At 47.0% G+C, this 20,307-nt stretch overlaps 1 protein-coding gene across 3 annotated transcripts; it reads left to right on the top strand.

The window, feature by feature from the left end:
• Positions 1–183: 183 nt before the first annotated feature.
• Positions 184–20,296, top strand: TMPRSS6 (transmembrane serine protease 6). Of its 3 annotated transcripts, none has more exons than XM_048959272.1 (18): positions 184–876; positions 2,086–2,242; positions 2,426–2,568; positions 2,758–2,825; positions 4,067–4,251; positions 7,528–7,569; positions 8,325–8,529; positions 8,918–9,054; positions 9,933–10,045; positions 10,577–10,686; positions 12,183–12,328; positions 13,187–13,285; positions 15,564–15,677; positions 15,789–15,905; positions 16,198–16,366; positions 17,032–17,303; positions 18,461–18,597; positions 19,305–20,296. In XM_048959272.1, the coding sequence occupies exons 2-18, from the start codon at positions 2,095–2,097 to the stop codon at positions 19,461–19,463; spliced, it is 2,364 nt and encodes a 787-aa protein (XP_048815229.1). In that variant the 5' UTR covers positions 184–876; positions 2,086–2,094; the 3' UTR covers positions 19,464–20,296. The 3 variants fall into 3 exon arrangements, with proteins under 3 accessions (XP_048815229.1, XP_048815239.1, XP_048815244.1); XM_048959282.1 differs by having other exon boundaries at positions 184–777; XM_048959287.1 differs by having other exon boundaries at positions 184–372.
• Positions 20,297–20,307: the final 11 nt, after the last annotated feature.

Here is a 20,307-nt window from a genome sequence, read left to right on the forward strand (position 1 = left end):
CTGATTGTGTGACACCTCCACAGACTGCAAGGAGGAAGCACTGAGTCCTACATAGGCCAGGCAGGTTCAGAATGCCACTCAACCACAAGTTGGCCCCCCATTGGCTGGAACTCAGTCCTGGCTCAAGAGTAGACCATGTGTTCTCCTCCCAGCTTTATTGACAGGATAGCTCTATTTACACTGTGAAAAATAAGGGACACAAACAGAGCTGCGGGGCCATAGGGAGAAAGTAGTGCAGGCAAGAAGGACCTGGGAATAGAAGGCAGCAGATGCTGCAGGAAAGAGGGAGTAGTGGTGCAACAGAGTGTGAGGAGCACCACAGCAGGACAGTGGGCAGCAAGGAGCCCAGGAAGACCAGAGGGACTTCTTCAGGTCTGTACTGATGGACACTGTGCTTTGCTTTCATCAGCACGACTGCTGCCATCACTGCATGCAGTCTGCTTCCCTCTTTTGAGCCTTCTACGCCTGTCAGACAAGGAGCTCTGTCTGCCAGCACCCAATGGGACCAAGGAGGGTGTCTGAGACATACAACAGTCGCTCAGCAACTCTCTGTCCCCTGAGGAGGACAGCCTAACTACCTGCATCAGCCTCCAGGGTTGCTCTCGCTACAGCTGGAGGTGCTCCTAGACTGCAGATCTCCCTCAGCAAGCCTCTCAAATCTCAATCTCTGAGTGCACAGGGTGTGCTGACCCACCACAGCGGGACAGTGCAGGACAAAGGCCGAGCTGAAGGGACATGGCATCCAATTATTGATCCCTGAGGAGACCTTGAGCCTGGGTAAATAGATGCTCTCTCCTCTCCCTCCCTGTGCATGTGTGAACTGCCTTGCATGGGGGGTGTGGGCTCATCCTCGCAAGGCAGCAGCAGGTTTCAAAGGTAGGTCTGTAGCTCCGGGGGGAAACCCCTGTGTCTACAATTAAACCTTCAAAGAAAGAGGTTCTTCTGCTGTTGTTTCCTGCTCTCCTCCCCTCGCCCTGCCCCTTGGTTTGTGGTTCTTTGCTTATGTCTGCTGTTGCTGTAAAGATCCTACAGTAGTGGCTCCCCTGGGCCGCCCAATGGGTTCGGTGAGGAGAACCCACAGAAAGGTGACCCTGCAGGGAAGCCCTGCTAGGCTTGTTTGTACTGCATGCACCTCTGGAAGAGTGCCTCAGAGCAAGCACTGTGCTGCTGTGTGTCAAAGTGTTGATGTTTGCCAAGCTAGGTTTGATTTTCTGGAATGGATCGCTTGGTGTTTACGTCGTGTGAGCATGTCTCTGTGCTGCAAGCCAGCCTGGAGTGTTAAGGCTCAGTAATGGGGGGGAGAGGAGGCAGGCCAAGAAGTCTTTGTCCTGTGAACGATCCCCAAGGATGGAAGTTGTTTGCATGCTCTCACTGTGCTAGCACAGCTCCTGAGTCAGGGCCACCATGGACTTAGCCCTGGGATGTGTGTCTGTGTGGGAATGGCACGGTTTGTTTGCTTGTGGGGACTGAGAGCAAAGTGCAACTTCAGGCTCCCAGGCTGGGGCTGCTGTGCGGGACCTCTTTATGAAATTGAAGGCACTGATTTATTTTTGTGTTGATCTCCAGGTCAACAAAATATCAGTTTTAAAACCATCCCCAGCCTGAGGGGACAACAGTCTTGTCTGTGAGGAATTTTATTATTGTACTCACTTGCGTTTTGGGCAGAAGGAGAGGGAACCCAGGGATTTTGGTGTATGCCCCATTCGTGGAGACATTCTTGCTCAGGCCGGACCAGGCTCTGAGCACCCTAATCTAGCTGTAGCTGTCCCTGTTCATTGCAGGGGAGTTGGGTTGGATGGCCTTTAAGTGTCCCTTCAAATCCTATGATTCTATGACTTTCTTTGAAAACTGAGGGATTCCCAGGGAGCACAAATGGGACAGTGTCCCAGAAAACTGTCTTCTACTTTTATAGAAGTTCAACTGGCATTTGCACTGAGCAAAATGTTTGACGGTTAGTCCACAGATATCTTGGGGGATATAGATCTGGAGAAAGGATCACATTGCTGACAGTGCACTTCCCAAGATGCACATAAGAGGTTGTTGGAAACTCATCCTTACCATGATTATGGTAAACTCTGTCACTAGATACCCCTGATGGAGGCTGAGGAACAGGAGGAAGATGCCAGCTCCCTCTCAAAGAGTGATTCAGAGACTAACTCACGTGTCCGCCTCCGCTATGTGTCTCTTGGAATAGTCTTTCTCTTGCTGGCTGGAGCTGCTGCAGCAACATGGTACTTCCTAGGTAAAAATTCAACATATTTTATACCTGTATAGGAGGTGGATGGGGTATAGTAAAGGCAATGTCCAGGCCAAAGAGCACTCGTGACTTTTGGTGATCTTTATAGATGAAAAATGGGTAAATTACTGAGCAAATCCCTCTCTCCTACATATAGCAAGGTAATCTATGAGTGTCTTCTGTTGGCAGACTACAAACCATGGCACCTGGAACCAACCATCCTGCAGTTTTACTCCGGCAGCCTCCAGGTCCTCAATCGCCGATACTTCTCAGAGCTTGGGCAGGTGGAATCCAGAGCCTTCTGGCTGGAGTCAGCTAAACTCCAGAACATGGTAAGGGCAATATTATGACCAGTGCTGGCCCTGAGGCAGGTCAGTGAGTGAAAGAGGAAGGGGTCAAATATCCTCATCTAAATAACAGACCTGGTGGGTCTGTGCAGCAAGAGGGATGGAGGGCTGGAGATACGTACTTCATCACTGTAATCATTGCATGATTGTTATCAAGTGACTTTCTCATTGCAGTTGAAGGATCTCATTCATTCCACAGAGCTGGGTCGGTATTACAACTCAAGCACAGTGTATGCCTTTGGGTGAGTAACATCCACTGTATTTTTGGTTGTTTGCAGGAGAAAGTTCCCTTGTACATTGGTTTCACTGAAATCTGGTCATGACAAGCTGCTGCAGTTACCACTATGAGCACAAGTCTAGGTTGGGCAGTCCATGTCCAGTCACTCCAGTATGATAGAGCTATGGATGTTTTGATGTTCATATTCATCCATGGTCAAGATGAAAAGCCAAAATCGATTTTTTTTTTTTCCTCAAAGGGACAGAAGTTCAAGTGAGGGAAAATTATTGTATTTTAATTTGAAATTATCTGACTGAGAAGAACTGGAACAAAAAAAATCTGGGCTTGGCATTCTCAGTAAAAACTAAGCAGCTGGAAATCAATTTCTCCAATTTGAGGAAGTCATTTTTTGTGTCCTGATTCTAAGCACCAAAATGGAGAGGTGAGAATGCACCTTGGAAAACGTGTTTTGGCCAAGACACGTGCTCCAGCTGGGAATAGGGAACAGCAGAATGGGACAGATCTGGGACCATCACAATAATTCAAGAAAGCTGGAATAACTTCCAAACTGATATATACAATTGCTTCTGGTTTTTTGTGTTTGGTTATTTTTCCTCCACGGAAAACTACACCCCTAAACTTGTCCTTCAGATAAACAAAAATCCAATTTTGATGTGACTCCATTTTCAAAGAGGAAGGAATTCTCTCACTTGCAGTTCTTCCTCTAGCTTTTTACTGAAGAAGATTTTGCTTCAACATCCCTTCCCCAGTCCTTTCCCATCCACCACCCAGTTTTCTGTCAGCTGGTTGGACAAAGCCTTCCCAGTCCCATTCTCCAGCAACTTGAGCCTCCCCAGCATTAATGGCTTGTGATAAGGTAATGAGTTGCACATCATCCCCTTGCCACCACTGAGAGGTGATACAATGAAGTCTTGAGGGTGTCATTTCAGATCCTGGTCAGCAGTAACCAAAGGTCACTTGTACCTGAAATGATACTACTCATTTAACCAGACTTGGTTGCATTAATTTGCCTGTGTATGGTCATCACTAAAGGCAGATGGCATAAAATGGATTCCTCCTGCAAAGGCCTGAGCTTTAACTAGTACTGTGGCCATAGCAGCTCTTCTACACCAGCCACAGTAATTCTTCTGAGCAATGAGTTTGAGGGTCCTCTCAGAAATGCTTGGATTTGTGGATAGACACTGGGGGTTTAATCTCCTGGGTTTGCCACCCCAGAAGATATTTAACATGCTGTTTCTCTGTTAGGGAGGGGGCTTTGACCTTCTTCTTCTGGATTACCCTCCAAATTCCTGAGAGTCAGCAGAAGGAGATGACTGCTGAGAGGGTAAATGCAGTGCTCCACCAAGAGCTTACCAAGAGCTTCAACAGTTCGGGCGGCCTGTCCTACCAGGCAGAGTACAGGGTCAATCCAGACTCTCTGATTCTGCTGGGTAAGTACCAGCTGCTCAAGTGTGGCCTAAGCAGTCAGAAATGGCCCAAATTTGGCCAAAGGTGCTGAAGGGAGGTTATAAGAAGAGAGCAGAAGTCACCGCTGAAGGAAATAGAACAAATCTAAGAGGATAAGGAAGGAATAAAGATCAAGGCAATTACATATGTTTCTGCCTCATAGAGGAATTCAGCTTTCATAATGAACATCCTTTATTTGAAGGATTAAACATTCTTGGAGATGCAGCTGATCAAGACCAGTTAGGTAACAATTTTTTTTTTCACCTTCTCCCAGTCAGCCTTGGCTTCTGTGAGGAAACATCTTACACAGCTCATGACTTTATTGCAAATTTTGAACTGAGCTGATCAACTAGGTTTTCTCCTTTCGTTGTCTCCTTTCATACGCCAGTCTACTTGACTGAGGGAACAAAGTCAACATATTTAAGCCACCATTAGTCTTACTCTGAGACAACGCATTGCAGCAGCTACAGTTCCTTCCCAAAGTAAAGATCACAGCCTGTTTAAAAAGAAATCCTACGGAAGTTCTCTAAATGTGTGCTAGGTAAAGGGCTACAGGATGTGTCTGCATTCAGTGCAGTTCAGTGGAATTTGTATTTAGCCTTTATAATGAAACTTAGCTGCTCCTCCTGATCTGATCCCTCCTACAGAGCCCCAAACCACAGAGGTTTTAAAATACATTGTGTTTCTTCTTTCCTCTTCAGTATCTCACTTCCAACTTTCTTCTTCACATTAAATGTTACAGCTCCAAGTTTTTTTTTCCCCAGACAATGTTATGTTGCATTTTTCAAAGATAAATCTTATGTTAATATATCCCACTCATATTTCTTTAATTTTTCCCTCCACGTCTCAGTTGTTTTGATTTGGCTGTAATTTTTCTGATGTCCCTAAAGTAAATTTGATTCTCTTAAAATGATCTCACTCCCTCATCCATATATTTGTGTTAAGAGATTGTGTTGAAACTGCATTAGCATCCCAGGAACACCTCTCTGCCTGCAGTTAGAATTAGTCACTTCTGCTTATCATTTGTTTCTGCCTATAATTTGTTTCCAGCATACTAGACCTTATGCTCAGCCAACTTAAATTAACTTTCTTAAGAGAGATGTCAAAAGACAATATGCTAACTGCTTCAAAGTCAGCCCATCTTGCATTTTCTATTTATTTGCTTCATAATGTAATTCACAAAAAATACAAATGATGGTGCCATTCTTTTAGCTGTCCCCAGTTTCCTCTTTTTCCTCTTTTAGCTGTTCCCAGTTTCCCTTTGCATCTGTTTCACTGCTGTCTTCATTTCAGGTAGATTTGCGTGAGCAGAAAGCACATCTTCCCATTTTAGAGCTAACACGCTAATCATAGTTTCTCTGGCTCTTTCTGCTTTCCCTCATCCTTCCTGCATTCCAGTCTAAGCCACAAACTTTTACACTGCAGGGCCAGAGTGAGTTCAGTCCAGTGTCTTAACCTCTGGCTTCCTTTGCTCTTTAAAAGCAAAGTGAAAAAATAGCCAGCTAATAGCAAGCCATTAGCACTTCATTGCTTTCTGACAGTCTCACTTGCTGACCTGCTTAGCTCTAAATATGAATTCTTGCTGCTGTGGACTACTGACTAGTGCAGGAACATTTTCCAGCCTTCCAGTCCTTTATTTTTAACAACCACACTCACCTCAGGTCCCTCATTACCCCCAGAGAGTATCAAGACTTCCTTCATTCTCCCTGCAGGAACTCAGTATTATTACCTTCACATGAAAGAGCATGTAAAGCCATCTCAGCATGTCCCTCCCTACACACAGCACGTGTGCCTCTCCTTATGCCTGCAGGATCATCCTTTCCACAACATCTGTTTGTACCATGACAAAACACCAGAGCCCTCCCTGCAGAATTGGAAGCTTTGCTTAGTAGCCAAAAAAGACAAAAGCCCCAGCCTAGACAAGTTTCCAGCAGCAGTCCTCACACCCAGCTGACCTCATGGTGCCTCTTGTTCTGGCAGTTGCACCTGATCCCTGGCTGCTCCCTGTTCAGCTGGAAGGCTGAAGTAGGGCCCAGCTCCTAAAAGGGTTGTGTACCCTGTAACTTTGTTCTGTGTAAATTTAGAGTCCATGCTGCTGCTTTTCTCTGCACATCCCCAGAAACCTCTCCCCAGAAGTCTATCGCACACCAAGGAGTGGTCTCAGGGGGGGCACAGAGGCATCATTTGAATTTTTGAGTTACTCTTCTGTGTTTAACCCTAAAAAGCTGTGGTTATTCACAAAGATATCAGCAAAGCTCGATAGCACAAGCTGTCAACCCGTAGCAGTAGAATTAAGAAGCCAAACTCCTGGTAGTGTGAGAGGGCAGAGATCAAATTTACCCCATGACTTCAGATGCAAAATTTCAGGACCTGGACTTCGGTATCAGCTGGGACCTGGATATTTGGTGGAGTCCCTGTCCTGAACACTGAGGTGTTCAAGAATAGTGGAGATGTAGCACCTGGGGACATGGTTTAGCAGGCCTGGTGGTGATGGGTTGACGACTGAACTAGATGATCTTAGAGGTCCTTTCCAACCTTTGTGATTCTCTAATTTGGGGACTAGCACCAGGATACCAGGAGCATTCAGTCCAGGAGGCAGAGCTGCCAGCAGCTCCAAAGTATGAGTTAAAGCCCAGAGGCATCACTCCTGGGCTCCCCTCTCCTCTTGGTGGTGACGAGTTTATGGTTGGACTTGATGATCTTGCAGATCTTTTCCAACCCTAATGATTCTATGATTCCTTAAAGATGGATGTTGTAGGCTATTCAGTAGCTATCAACAGCACACCATCAAGAGACCTGCTTCTCCACCTTCAATAAATCCCATGCTTTTCAGTTATCTAAACTCAAAGAGCAAGGTGGAGGCTCTGGGACGGGAGCCTGTGATCTGTGCTGTGGCTTCCAGGGAAAGGAGTACCTAATGCAATGTCCAGCCCTGGTAAGAAAGGGAAAAATCCCCTGAAGTAGCACCAGGGAGTGGGAAAGGGAAAAAAGCAGAGAAGCCTGTGGTAGGATGGAAATAATTAGGGATTAGGGATGCTGGATTTGAGGCAGAGGCCAGGGAGATTTTACAGTGGGATAGGATGAGAAATGCATGTCTGAAACAGGTCTCTGAGAGAACAGAAGTGCATGGAGAGTGTCCCAAGCCAAAGTTTTAAGGGAGTCATCTACATAGGAAGGGAGTAATCACCTGCTATGCTAGCATGCAGATACAACCATTTTTCTTTTTGTTTATCTTTCTTTATATATTTCTTTTCTAACAGAATCCACTGTGAAAGACATAGTAGTGCTGAAATCCACTCTGGGTAGGCTATCTTTTATTTTCCTTTTGAGTTTATTACCTTGTGGGAGGGATATTTACAGAGGACAGAAGGTCTATTAGTTTCTTGAGGCTGTTAAACCTGGGAAGGGGAGATAAGAGCACTAGCAAGGGAGCACAAGAAAATCTATTGTATAAAGCTGGGGGTTTCCCTCCATGGCTCTGCACTGGATGTGGTGCAATCTATTGTCCTAATGATGATTGAAACTGCTTTCAATAATTGTGAGCAGTGCTTTAAGTGCTGTGGCTGGCAATTTGTATTAGCTTTGCTATTAGAAACTCACCTATAAGCTGACCTTACTCAAAAATGAAGGTTTGGGAGGCAGCTGAACATGGAAAGCAAAAGGAAAGCCTGGAAAGCAAACATGGGGGTTGTAAATCTGGGAAGAATATGGGGAAGAGAGAAGAAAGAGATGCAAAAGAAAAGGAAGCCAGTGGAAGATGACTGTGCTGTTATATTTTAAACCTGAGACAGGATGGGCTTAACCAAGGGAGCGGGGACAGTTCTTAACCAGAGGGAAGCTGGGACACCAGTAAGAGGGGATTGGTGTCACTGAGACATGCGTGAAAGTAACCTGAGATCACTGAGATGATTCAACCTAACCCTGAAATGGAGCCCACACTGATATTCCAAGTGACAATCCCATATCTTAAGTTCCTTTATAACCACCCCTAAGCCCCTCTTCCCTCCAGTTACAGCACCCTGACATTCAAAACCGTCTATGTTTCCTCTGCATTCAGGTTGCTACAGATACAGCTATGTCCAGGAGGATGACATCCTAACACTGGAGGGCCCTGACTACCTGGCCTCCAGTTGTCTTTGGCACCTCCATGGCCTCGAGGGCTACATGATCAAGCTACGCTTAGAGTGGACTCTGCCAGACTGCAGGGACCGCCTGGCTATGTATGACGCAGCTGGTCCCCTGGAGAAACACCTCATCACCTCGTAAGTAGCTCCTGAGCAGGGCAGGCATGGTGGGGGAGCAGGGCAGGCATGGTGGGGGAGCAAGGCAGGATGGCAGAACACACAACAGCAGGGGAAGGTGTTAGACTTCATCAGAGGAAATTCTCTTTGATGCCTGTCTCTCACTGATGAGCTGAAGTCACTGATGTGGGATAGCACACAGTCAGCCCTGCAGTCTGATAGATTACAGCAGCACAAGCTGTCTCTCTGCTGGCCCTATATTTGATTCAGTTAGAGTGTCACAATGGGCATGTTCTTTGGACAACAAAACACAGACATCTGCTTTCTCTCTTTGTCATTCTTCTCTTTCATTTGTTTGTTTCTTGCTTCACTCCCATCATTTTTCCCCATTTCTTTGTTCTCCTTTCAGGATCTATGGTTGCAGCCGGCAGGAGCCTGTTGTGGAAGTCCTTTCATCAGGCCCTGTCATGTCCATTGTGTGGAAGAAAGCCCTGTACAGCTACTATGACCCCTTCGTCCTCTCAGCACAGGTGGTGCCCCTCAAAGGTGAGGAAGGCTAGAGGTGGGTGGCCATAAGTGCAGAAAGGTTATCTCCTACAATACAGGGCACCTAGAGGTGCTCCATTCCCATTAGGGGCCAAGATTGCAAAGGTAGAACTGGTGAGCAAAAAGCAAGTTAAATTTTGCTCACTGGCCTGAGCTCACATATCAGTATCTGCCTCAAGACTAGGCAGCCCAGACTCTGGCAAGCAGAGCCCAGAATGATCAGAAACAAGCTCAAGCTCTTGTGACTGCACAGACCAGATAGCATCTGGGCCACACATCCAGCTACACTCATATAATTTAATATAAGAAACTAAAGCAATAAAATACATTGCCGTTGTGCTTCTTTGGACAAGAAGAGAAAGCTAAAACTCCTGCCAGGTGGAAATGGCCTCTTAAAGGGAGTCACATTTCAATGAATGCATTCCACAATGCATTCTCTAACAAGGACCTGAAAGCAGGTTGTGGTGAGGTGAGGGTTGTCTTCACCTCCCAGGTAACCATGATAGGATGAGAGCTAATGGCTTCAACTTGTGCCAAGGGAGGTTCAGGTTGGATATTAGGAAAAACTTTTTCTCCCAAAGAGTGTTGCTGCATGGGTGCAGGCTGCGTAGGGAAGTGGTGGAGTCACCATCTTGGGAGATGTTGAAGAACCACATGGATGTGAGGGACATGATTAGTGGGCATGGTGGGGATGGGCTGATGGCTGAACTGTTTGATGTAAGAGGTCTTTTTCAACCTCAATGATTCTGCGATTCTATGAATGTTAGCATCAGGTCTTAGACCCTCTTTTATTCCCTACCAGAGTTGGTTAAGTACATGATATACCAGGCTGAGTCTGAGCTGACAGGTAGCAGAGTTTTCAATGTCTTTGTTTACAGCCTGTGGAGTGAATATAACCCTGCGGGAAGGCCTGGACTTGCAGGGGATGATCAGCACCCCACATTACCCCAGTTACTACTCGCCCAATACCCAGTGCACCTGGCACATGTCGGTAAGAGCCAGCCCCTACAAAAGCATCCACCTTCTCCCCGAAATCCATGTGGTATTCCACACCATTCTGTGGTTCTGTGATTCTATAAATCTATATTGCTATGATTCTTTGATTTTATGATTCAGGTGCTTTACAGCACTTGGCCAGTTCTCTCCATAAGACAATCATGAGAAGATGGCAGCAGCCTGCCTAGCCTGCACTTTATATGTGTTTCTGGAGGCAAGGGAGTCTCATATTGCATGCTAAAGCAGAGATGCCATTGCTGAGCAGGAATTTGGAATCTTGGCTCCAGAGCTGTTCTTCAAGACAAAACCAGATTACTAGAAATTACCACAATCTGAGACTGGCAGCAGAGCCACCTTTGGCTATAACCTGGGCCTAATTTAGATGGTCCTTCCTTCTGGTTTGCAGTGTGTGAACTGGTAGCTCTCCCCTTCACATCTACCCTGCTCACTTCTGTTGCATGGGGTGGGCTGTAGCACTCACAGGAAGCCACCATCTCCACACTGCTCTCAACCTCCTCCCCTGCAGGTCCCATCCCTCGACTATGGGGTCACTCTGTGGTTTGACGCTTATGCACTCAGCAGACAGAAGCAGGACCTGCCCTGTACACAAGGCCAGTGGATAATTCAGAACAGAAGGTTTGTGCTAGTGTCCTGGTTTCTGCCTCTTACTTCCCACTCCTCAACTGGGATGAAACCTTTGTAGGTTCCCTTCTCAATTCAGCCACCAGGTCTGAGGGAGATCCCACCACTGTGCTCCGTGGTCACTATCTGGGATGGTGCTTCTTTCTTGCCTGCCTACTTCTTTTTCAGCCTCTCTCATTCACAGGCTCCCTAGTGAACACATTTCCTATAAATTTGCTCCGAATTACCAGCCTGCCTTCTCTGTCTTGCTGTTTGCATCATGCTTCCTAGTTTTCCCCTCTGTGTGTAACCTTGGTGTCCTCCCACGCCTCCTGTGTTTGCAAATCTGCCTGTCACCACCTCTGCACTATTATCTGCGTGTGCCGTTGCCTCGCATCCACCTCCGTACAGATCTTCCGCCAAGTTCCAGATCCTCCTGCTTTGATTAGAACCGCATACCCCTGTGGGACTTCCCATAATCAGCCTCCTCTATACATAGGCTGCTGCTCACCATCACCTAGATGCAAGGAGACACAGCTGCATGCACTCAAAGCAGGCTCAGAGCTGGATGGACCCTTTTGTTTCCTAACAATCACTGCAAGATTGTCTTCTTCCCTCCAAAACCTTCCCCTGCATGCCTCACTGACTTCCTCCCTACCATTCCTGCAGTGGTAACTTCTTTTCCTCTGAAGGATCTGATCCAGAAGTTACTGAACATTGCATTCCCCTGGCTTAGGATTTTCTTTTTTTTTTTTTCAACTTACCTTCCTCTCTGCAACCATCAGATCTACAGTTTCTGCAACTTGATTTCTTAGGGAAGATATATATAAGAATTGAGCTACTTTGTGCAGCCTGACTTCAACGCTTGCCCCCACATTGGGAAATGTCCAAAAGTAGGGTCACTCTGGACTTGTGTATGGCTAGAGGGTAGAACTGAGTGACAATATGTGTAGGTTGTTCTCATCTTGTTCATCAGGCTTAATTGTGCCTTGTTATGCCCAGGTATTTAGCTTCTGATTTCTTGGCCTTTCTACTTGTTTCCCTTTTTTCTGCATCAGTTCCCACCACAGCATACGTGTGTGGTGGTTTTTTTTCATTCCTATTTATCTCTGGGTCTTTGTCATCCACCTTTTTCAGTCATTTTGGGGCAGGCCCTAGCTATGTTATGTTGCCTTGTGCCCACACAGGGCCTCTTGTTTCTACAGGGTTACTCGTTCCCCTCTTGGTCTTGCTCAGACACTGTTCTGTGGCCAGGAAGAGCAAGATCCAACCAGGCAGAGCAAGATCCAGTGTCAGCTCTCCTACATGCTGACTGGACATGGGTGTAAATCACAGCCTTTTCCCGTTGCTCCTTCATAACCTTATACCATTTTAAAGTATTTTGCCTTATCTCCTGCAGCCTGTCTGTGTGGTCTCCTTCCCATCATCCCCAGCCCCAGAAAACCCGCTTGCCCCACTTGGCTGTCTTCTCCCTTGCTGCCTGGGACATCCCATCTGTGTTTGCTCCTCAGGTTGTGCGGCCTGCGGACCCTACAAGCTTATGCCGAGAGGATCCCAGTCACATCCTCTGCTGACATCGCCATCACCTTCACCTCGCAGATCTCCTTAACTGGCCCCGGCGTGCAGGCAGCTTACAGCCTGTACAACCAATCTGATCGTAAGTTCAGGACTCCCCTTTGCTCCTTAGAGGGGTGGTGGAAGTCCCAGATGTCTACAAGCAGCCCCTTATGTGCTTGGGTTGTCTTAGGAGAAACACAAAGCACATCCCATGAGCTCCAGGTGCCAAGTGCACATGTTCATGAACGCAGTGATGCACACACCACTGATCTCCAAAAAAGAAGTGTTTACATCTAAAGCTGCTTCAGCAATCATCTCTGACTCATGTTCCCAGAGCATTCTGGCACCGAGGCCCAGTTCCAGAACACTGCTTACTGGCTCACCCCTGTGCCCACAGCATGGATTGGCCTTGGGATTTCAATGGGAGGCCATCTCTGACTTGAAGTGGTGGTTGTTTCAATCATAAGAGCTTTTAGAGAGATCTGTTTCCTGCTCGATTTGGAAGAGGTGCAAGTGAGAGAGAAATGAAACTACACACAAATAATGCACACATACGTATGCAATTGTGCACCCATACTCCTTTCCAAGGTTTTTCCAGTTCCCTTCTATAGGGTTGCTGTAATCCATGCCAGTACCTGAATATGTGTACCTGGCAACAAGTGTCTAAAAACAGCTCATCTGTGGCCCTGACAAAGATTTAATCACAGTCCCAGAGAAATGACTTCATTTTTGCTGCAGTGCTCAGGAGTCATGGAACAGTGCTAGATCAGAGGTAGAGTGTGCCAGGCAGGTGGATGATGTAGCAAAATTGGGGGATTTTAGTGAGGCCACATGCAAGCTGCTGCAGCTTGTGTGTAGTCAGGAAGGTATGCGGTTCCATGCTCCACTTTTAAGTCACCATGCTCTGCTTCAAGGTTTCCAGTCAGTGGGGACTGATTGCTTTCTGGTGGTTTCACAGCCTGTCCCAGAGAGTTCCTGTGTTCAGTGAATGGCTTGTGTGTCCCAGCCTGTGACGGAATCAAAGATTGCCCCAATGGGCTGGATGAGAGAAACTGTGGTAAGTGATGATTTTCAGCTGCTTGTTCTTGATCCCAGGAGGACACAACTCCTCGCTCTTCCAAAGGTAGGAAGAGATGGGGAAGGATCCACATGACCAGAGTACAGCCTGTGCTTCCCCCTTCAAGAGATAAAATCTATGTATCCACAAAAGTGTTATCCCACTGCCAAGTGGTTTCAGATTGTTCCAGAAGGAGCAGCAGCAATTATTCATAGAACCATAGAATGGTTTGAGTTGGAAGAGACCTTTAAAAGGGCATCTGGTCCACCTCCCCTGCAATGTACAGGAGTACCTACAGCTAGATCAGGGTGCTCAGAGCCCTTCCAGCGTGACCTTGGGTGTCTCCAGAGATGGAGCATCAACTACATTTCCTGTGCATAGTGCAGTCATCCCTGGAGAACCCTGATATCATGCACCAAGAGCTTCAGACAGTCTGAAAGATCCCTCTGCCCACCACCTTATCCTGTTCTCCACCACCCTGTCCCAGCAATCTGTCTCAGCCCTGGCCTGCAGCCCCCTCTGCTGTCTTTGCACTCAGTGTCCCCTTCCCAACCCTCCTTCCCTGTCAACGCCACCTCAAAACCACCATCCGCTCTGCTCCCTCCTCATTCCCCCAGGCCATTTGTGACACATTAAATGAAGAAATCCTGAACAATACGTAGCCAACCAGTTGGGAAATATTTTGACCAAACATCAACTCTCAGCACAAATACCAGTTGCTACTGGCTCAGAAAGTATCTGTCCACAGTATCCCAGGATTGCTGCAAAGTCTTGTTCTCATAGGAAGAGCTGTTCAGACTCAGACAAGACACCTAATTCAAACCATATCCCATTCCTGGTATGAGTGGGTGCTCATCACATTGCTGCCACAACTAATTTTTCATTAGTTGTCCCCTCTGGCTGTTTTTTCAGACAGTAAGATCCCTGAACTACTGAAGACAGTGGCCAATTCTGAAGGATTCAGAATTCAGTCTAAAATACAAAAGAGAATAAGAGAATAAAAATGGAGAAATCTTTCAAAAGGAAATTTTCATTTGCTGGTGAAACCATGAAAGTTCTCACAGAACTACTGAGTTTGAGGGGCAGCTATGGGGGGGTGTCAGTGAATCATGGAATTATCTTGGTCCAACTCCCCTTCAATGAGCAAGGACACCCACAGCTCTATCAGGGTGCTCAGAGTCTGTCCAGCCTGACCTTGGATGGGAATGGGATATCCAATAGCTCTCTGGGCAACCTCTTCCAGTGCCTTACCACCCAAAGTAGGTCACCTAAGTTGTTCATGGTCTTGGGCAGTCAGGTTTTGAGTACTATCAAGCCCTGAAATGAACACAATGCTCTGGAAGTCTCTCACCAGAGCTGAATAGAGGGGAAGGATCACCTTCTTTTGTATTTTCTGCAGATTTGCTGAGGATGCACTATGTCCCATCATCCAGGTCTCTGACATCGGGGCTTGTATACTTCCCTCTTGCAGATAGATGGTCTTACATTCTTGCAATTGTTACATGTCTGATTATTCATCCTCCTATATGGAACAGATCTTGTCTTTAAAACCAGTTTTCACATTACCTCATGCCTTCATGTGCCTTTAATCTTCTGGAGGCCTCACACTAATTAGTGAAAAAATTAGAGTCTTTGCAGTAAGAAAATGCCTAGGAGGTAGAAGTCCATCATGTTTAGTGTTGACATAAATAAACAAAAGAACAGAGCAAACAACAGTTCTTGCTATATAAATTCATAATCAGAAATCAAGCTGTGATGAGTAGGCATTGGTTTCCATCCTGAGCAACTACCAGACGTCATAGACATCAGGAAATCCATCAAGGTTCAGGACTCACCTACCACAGAGCAGGAGCAGCTGCCCTGTAAGGGAAGGTGATCCATGAGCTGAGGGTGAGAGCAAAGAGGAGGAACACTGACCTCAGCAGCCAGCATGCCACCCAGTAGAATTTGAGCAAGGTAAGCAGAGCAGCTATGGAGATGGTAGCCAAAGTCAACTCAGAGCCCAGGTCCATGAGACAAGCCTACAGTGTTGAGGCAGGTCTGAGGTGAAGCCAAGAAATCAAGGCGAGCCAGGTCAAAATCAGCAAAGTATAAGATGTGGTGCAGAAATATCTACAGCATAGCTCAGGCAAAGACCAACAACAAGAACCTGAAATTAAATGCCTTGTGCACAGGCTGCCAGGCCCTCATGAGGCAGGGAAAGAGGTTGTGGAGCCTATTGGTGACATTGCACCTATGTCTAGTGTATTTAATTGCTGGTTGCTTTCATCCTGTGCAGTGTGCCCTGCAAAGTTCCAGTGCCAAGAGGACAGCACCTGCATTGAGTTCAGCAGGGTCTGCAATCAGCAGCGGGACTGTGTCAATGGGAGCGATGAGGAGCACTGCAATGAAGGTAGGGAAGGGACAGGGAGGGGCTGACACATGCCTTGTCCTACTCTCAAACCAAGGCTGTTGGTAGTGTAGCTCACATTCCCCTAGCCCTGTCTCCCCTTCATCTTCACAGTGGTCCCCTGTGGTCCTTTCACCCACCGTTGTGACGATGGGACCTGTGTTAAGAAACCCAACCCGCTGTGTGATGCCACTGTGGACTGCAAGGACCTATCTGATGAGAAGCACTGTGGTAAGAAAATGCTCAACCCCAAGTTAGACAGACAGATTCAGGATGCCCCACAACCCCAATTTGGGCAGGGAGAGAGTTTATGCTTTGAATGCCCTTCTTGGTGTCTCTGAAGCTTCCGCATTACCAGGTAGGGCAAGGGTCCAAAGGAGTAGAATTGTAGAATCACAGAATCATAGAATGGCTTGGGTTGGAAGGGACCTCAAAGACCAATTTCCAACTCCAAGGAAGGGCAGACGTGATATCTCATGTTCCTTCATCCACTAAAGAATGAACCACGTCTTCTTCTCCACAGACTGTGGGCTGCAGGCCCCTCTCAGCAGGATCATTGGTGGTGCTAACTCTGTGGAAGGAGAATGGCCATGGCAAGCCAGCCTGCAAGTCCGGGGACGCCACATCTGTGGGGGAACGCTCATTGCTGACCGCTGGGTGGTCTCAGCTGCACATTGCTTCCAGGATGAGAGGTGAATAGAGAGGGGAGGGTGATGGAGCAGAGAAGGATGTTAAGATTCATAGTGTGGCATTGGGTGAACAATGGTAGTGAAAGACACCTCATGGGTCCTCCTTTCCTTTGGCTCTGACCTGTTCCCAATGCTGCTACTGCTGTGGACAGATCAGCGTGTGGTAGGATGAGACTGGGATACCATCACCTGCTGAAGATGCTGTTTGGTTCCCACACTCCTCATCCCGAGGGCCTGTCCTTTCAGGAGGAAACACGAACTTTGGTCATCTTGAGGAGTCCTGATGCAGAATGGATAAAGCTAGTTCAGCCCTGTTAGATGGTATGTCTGTGCATGCGCTTGACAGGGAGACATTGCAAGTTGGGTGAGAGATAAGAAATAGAAGGATAGAAAAGAGGAACAGAGAGATGGCCATAGGAAAACAGGGAGGTTTTCATACCCAGATAGGTAGTGTAGGAGAAAACAGCATGTGTAAGGCAAAAAGACAAAATTTTGAGTCTAAAACAATCTTTTCCTGCTTCTTTCTGCTTAGGGCCAGGGAAAGTTCCCCTGTGCTCCTCACTGTCCTGCTGGAGATACGATTTTCTTAGAGGTATCATCTTGATGATAACCTCTTCCCATCCTTCCCTGTTTATGTGATGAGTTTTCTTCTCTGCTACATCCTACAGACTGGCTTCTCCCTCTGTCTGGACCATTTACTTGGGCAAATACTTCCAAAACATCACCAGCCACACAGAGGTGTCCTTCAAAGTGATCCGCCTCTTCCTCCACCCTTATTATGAGGAGGACAGCCATGACTATGATGTGGCCCTGCTCCAGCTGGACCATCCTGTGATCATCTCGCCCTTCATCCAGCCCATCTGCTTGCCTGCCACTTCCCACATCTTTGAGCCTGGCCTTCACTGCTGGATCACTGGCTGGGGAGCCCTCAAGGAAGGTGGTAAGTGCAGTGTTTTTGCTGGTGGCTTACAGCAGCAGGACTAAGGTGGAAACATAGGTTCAGATGTAGGGTAGGTAGAACAGCCTTCTGCTCACCCTGAAGTATTATGCATTCTTCACTCCCTTTGCTTTTTGGTCACAGTTTACCTGCTGAATGTCTCAAAATCTCTTTCAAAGAGGTAAATTTGAGTCTAGTAAGATATTTGAGGACAGCATGCGTCCCTTCATCCAAAGTCTAGAATAACCCTGCAGAATTTATTAGTCTGGCTACCTGTGGTCATGGAGCAGCCCCAGTCCCAAAGCCCAACCTCACACTATGCAGGCATGCTGGCTCCTGTCATGTTGTTCTCCAGAGACAGTGCCCAAATGGAGAGAGTTGAGACAAAAGACTACCTTTCATCAAACTGTCTCTCCTGGGGATGCCCTATTAAAGATCCTATCAGTCATATCTTCCCAAGCAACAACTGTGCTAGTAAATTTAGTGCAGGGTCTGAGTGATGTTCAAGAACCACATTAGCATAGTTTGGACACACAGAGCCCATACACAGCCGGGAGACAGCATGGTCCAAGATATGTTCCCATGATTCCCAGAGTCCACTTGTTTTGTAAGGAAAAGAGAGTTTAGCTATATGGGAATAATCCTTCACATTCCCCTCCCTCAAGGTCACCAAACAGACCCAGACTGCTTAGTAGTGCTTGGCACAGGAATACATACATGCTCACTCAGTTCAGCTTTGTGTCTTCAGTCACAATCAGAATTCCTCCCTTTGCTTCTCAAATGGAAATACTCAGAGGATTCTGTCCAGAACTGAACACTCCTGGATTTGCTTAGTCAGAATGGCTTAAAAATCACTTCAAAGAGAAGCAAACCTAAATGCTGGCATTCCAGAAGTTGACCCAAAACAGAACCCTCCTTGTCCCAAAAGCTAAAATGCCCATGACATATTCCTGCAGGGAAAGCAGGGAAATGCTATTCCTGACAGGCAGGTGGAGTGCACTGCTGAAAGTCAGAAACTCTGATGCTCGTGGACAGTAGAAGAGAAATTCAGGCGGCAGCTTTCAGCAGGCAATGAGATGGGGATGGGCTGGTGGAACTGGGCCAGCTGTGGGAAGCTCCACCTTTTCTCACCTGCATTGCTCTTGGTGCTCTACCCCCAGGGCACATTAGCAATATCTTGCAGAAGGTGGATGTGCAGATCATCCAGCAGGACATCTGCAGCGAGGCCTATCACTACATGATTTCTCCCAGGATGCTCTGTGCTGGCTACAACAAGGGCAAGAAGGATGCCTGCCAGGTGACAGTGGGGTTGTGGGAGCAGGGTGGGTAGCATGGGTGAACTTGTCCCGGGCCTCCCAAATACACTCCATAGCCTGAAATGAGGGTGAGAAGACTGACTGTCAAACACCTGACTTCCCAGTTACTCCTCAGATCTCAGTGGCCTAAAACAGCTCACAGGACAACTTCTTCCCAGTATTTTTGCCTTAGACAGGATCCAAATACACAGAAACTTCTCAGTTTCTCATTCCAGCTTATTTTCCACTCTTCACCTCCCCCTTCAAAGTCACATGTCTACATCAGTCTTCCCCTCTCTTTTCACTAGCATCTGTCAGACACAGTAACCAGTCAGTTCCTTCATTACAGTAAATCAATCTCAAGCAATTCCTCTGTTTCCCATCCCTCAGGATATCCTGTTAAATTCCACCAGCTTCCTCGCTCTCCATGTATTTGCAAATGCCTCAGAGCAGAAGGAAACAATAGATCTGCCAGCTGCCTGGGAGCTGGCTAAGGGGGAGGGATTTGCATGATGAAAGAATGCAGCAATACATCAGATGTTTGCGCAGGAGACAGTTTTGACATCTGTCTAAGGCATAAGGGATGTTGTGGATGGTGTAGACATAAGTTGAGGAGATATGTGCACAGGGACTCCGAAGCCAATGAAGAACACATAGTAGGAGAAGCCAGTGGGTCACCATCACACCATTTTTCTCTCCCTTTCTCTAGGGTGATTCTGGAGGTCCACTGGCCTGTGAGGAGCCTAGTGGCAGATGGTTTCTGGCTGGCTTGGTCAGCTGGGGAATGGGGTGCGGGCTTCCAAATTACTATGGAGTGTACACCAGGATCACAGAAGTTCTGGGCTGGATAAACCAAACCATGAGCTGAGAAACACGCACCTCTACTTTCTCCTTATCAGATCTACGCTCACAATGGCACTCATTCCTGACCTTGCTCATTTGCCTCTCAAAGAAAGAGAGTTTCTGTAGGGGATGTTGTCAGCCCCAGGATGCTCTTTTGAGAAGGGTGAAAAGAAATACACAAAAGCTTGCACCGGGGACTGCAGAGGAAAGCAGGCACAGCCACGTACAAGAAGAGCTGAACTTTCCATGAACCATGTGATTCAGCCACAGTCTTACGCTGGAACGTCTGCTGAAAGAAAATGTGACTGATGTAGTTAGAGATTCCAGTAACTGTGAAATCAATCTCCCTCCCTCTTCCTTCCTGCTGCTCATTCTTCTTCCCCCTTCCCCTCCCATCACTCCTCCTCTTCCATCTTCCTAATTGCTTATTTTCTTAGCTGGTGTGTGCTGTTCAGCTCCGCCAGGCAACTCTTCACGTCTCACTGACTCTCATACACGAGTTCAGCATCATGCCCTGCCTCCCTGTTGGAACAGCACCCAGCTGCTGCTCTTGGAGCCCCTCAGAAGATCCCAGGCCTGCAGTAAAACTATTAGAGCGTCCCTCCTATTCTCTCCCTTCAGCCCTTCTGAACACCTTCAACATGAGGGATTCTCAGCTGCTTCAGAATCCTAACTCAGATAATGCAGGAAGTGAAGGAGAAGGCTTAGGGGCACAGTGCTTTGGAAAGTGACTGCTATGGGTTTAGCTGTTTTTTACTGATGATACACATACATACATACATATATATATATATGCATAAGTAGGTATATGTATATATATAACATGGTCACTCTGGAAATAAAAATAATTTGATTTTTTTTTTTTTTTT

Source organism: Lagopus muta, chromosome 1 (genome assembly GCF_023343835.1).
Source record: "Lagopus muta isolate bLagMut1 chromosome 1, bLagMut1 primary, whole genome shotgun sequence".
Taxonomy (NCBI): Eukaryota; Metazoa; Chordata; class Aves; order Galliformes; family Phasianidae; genus Lagopus; species Lagopus muta.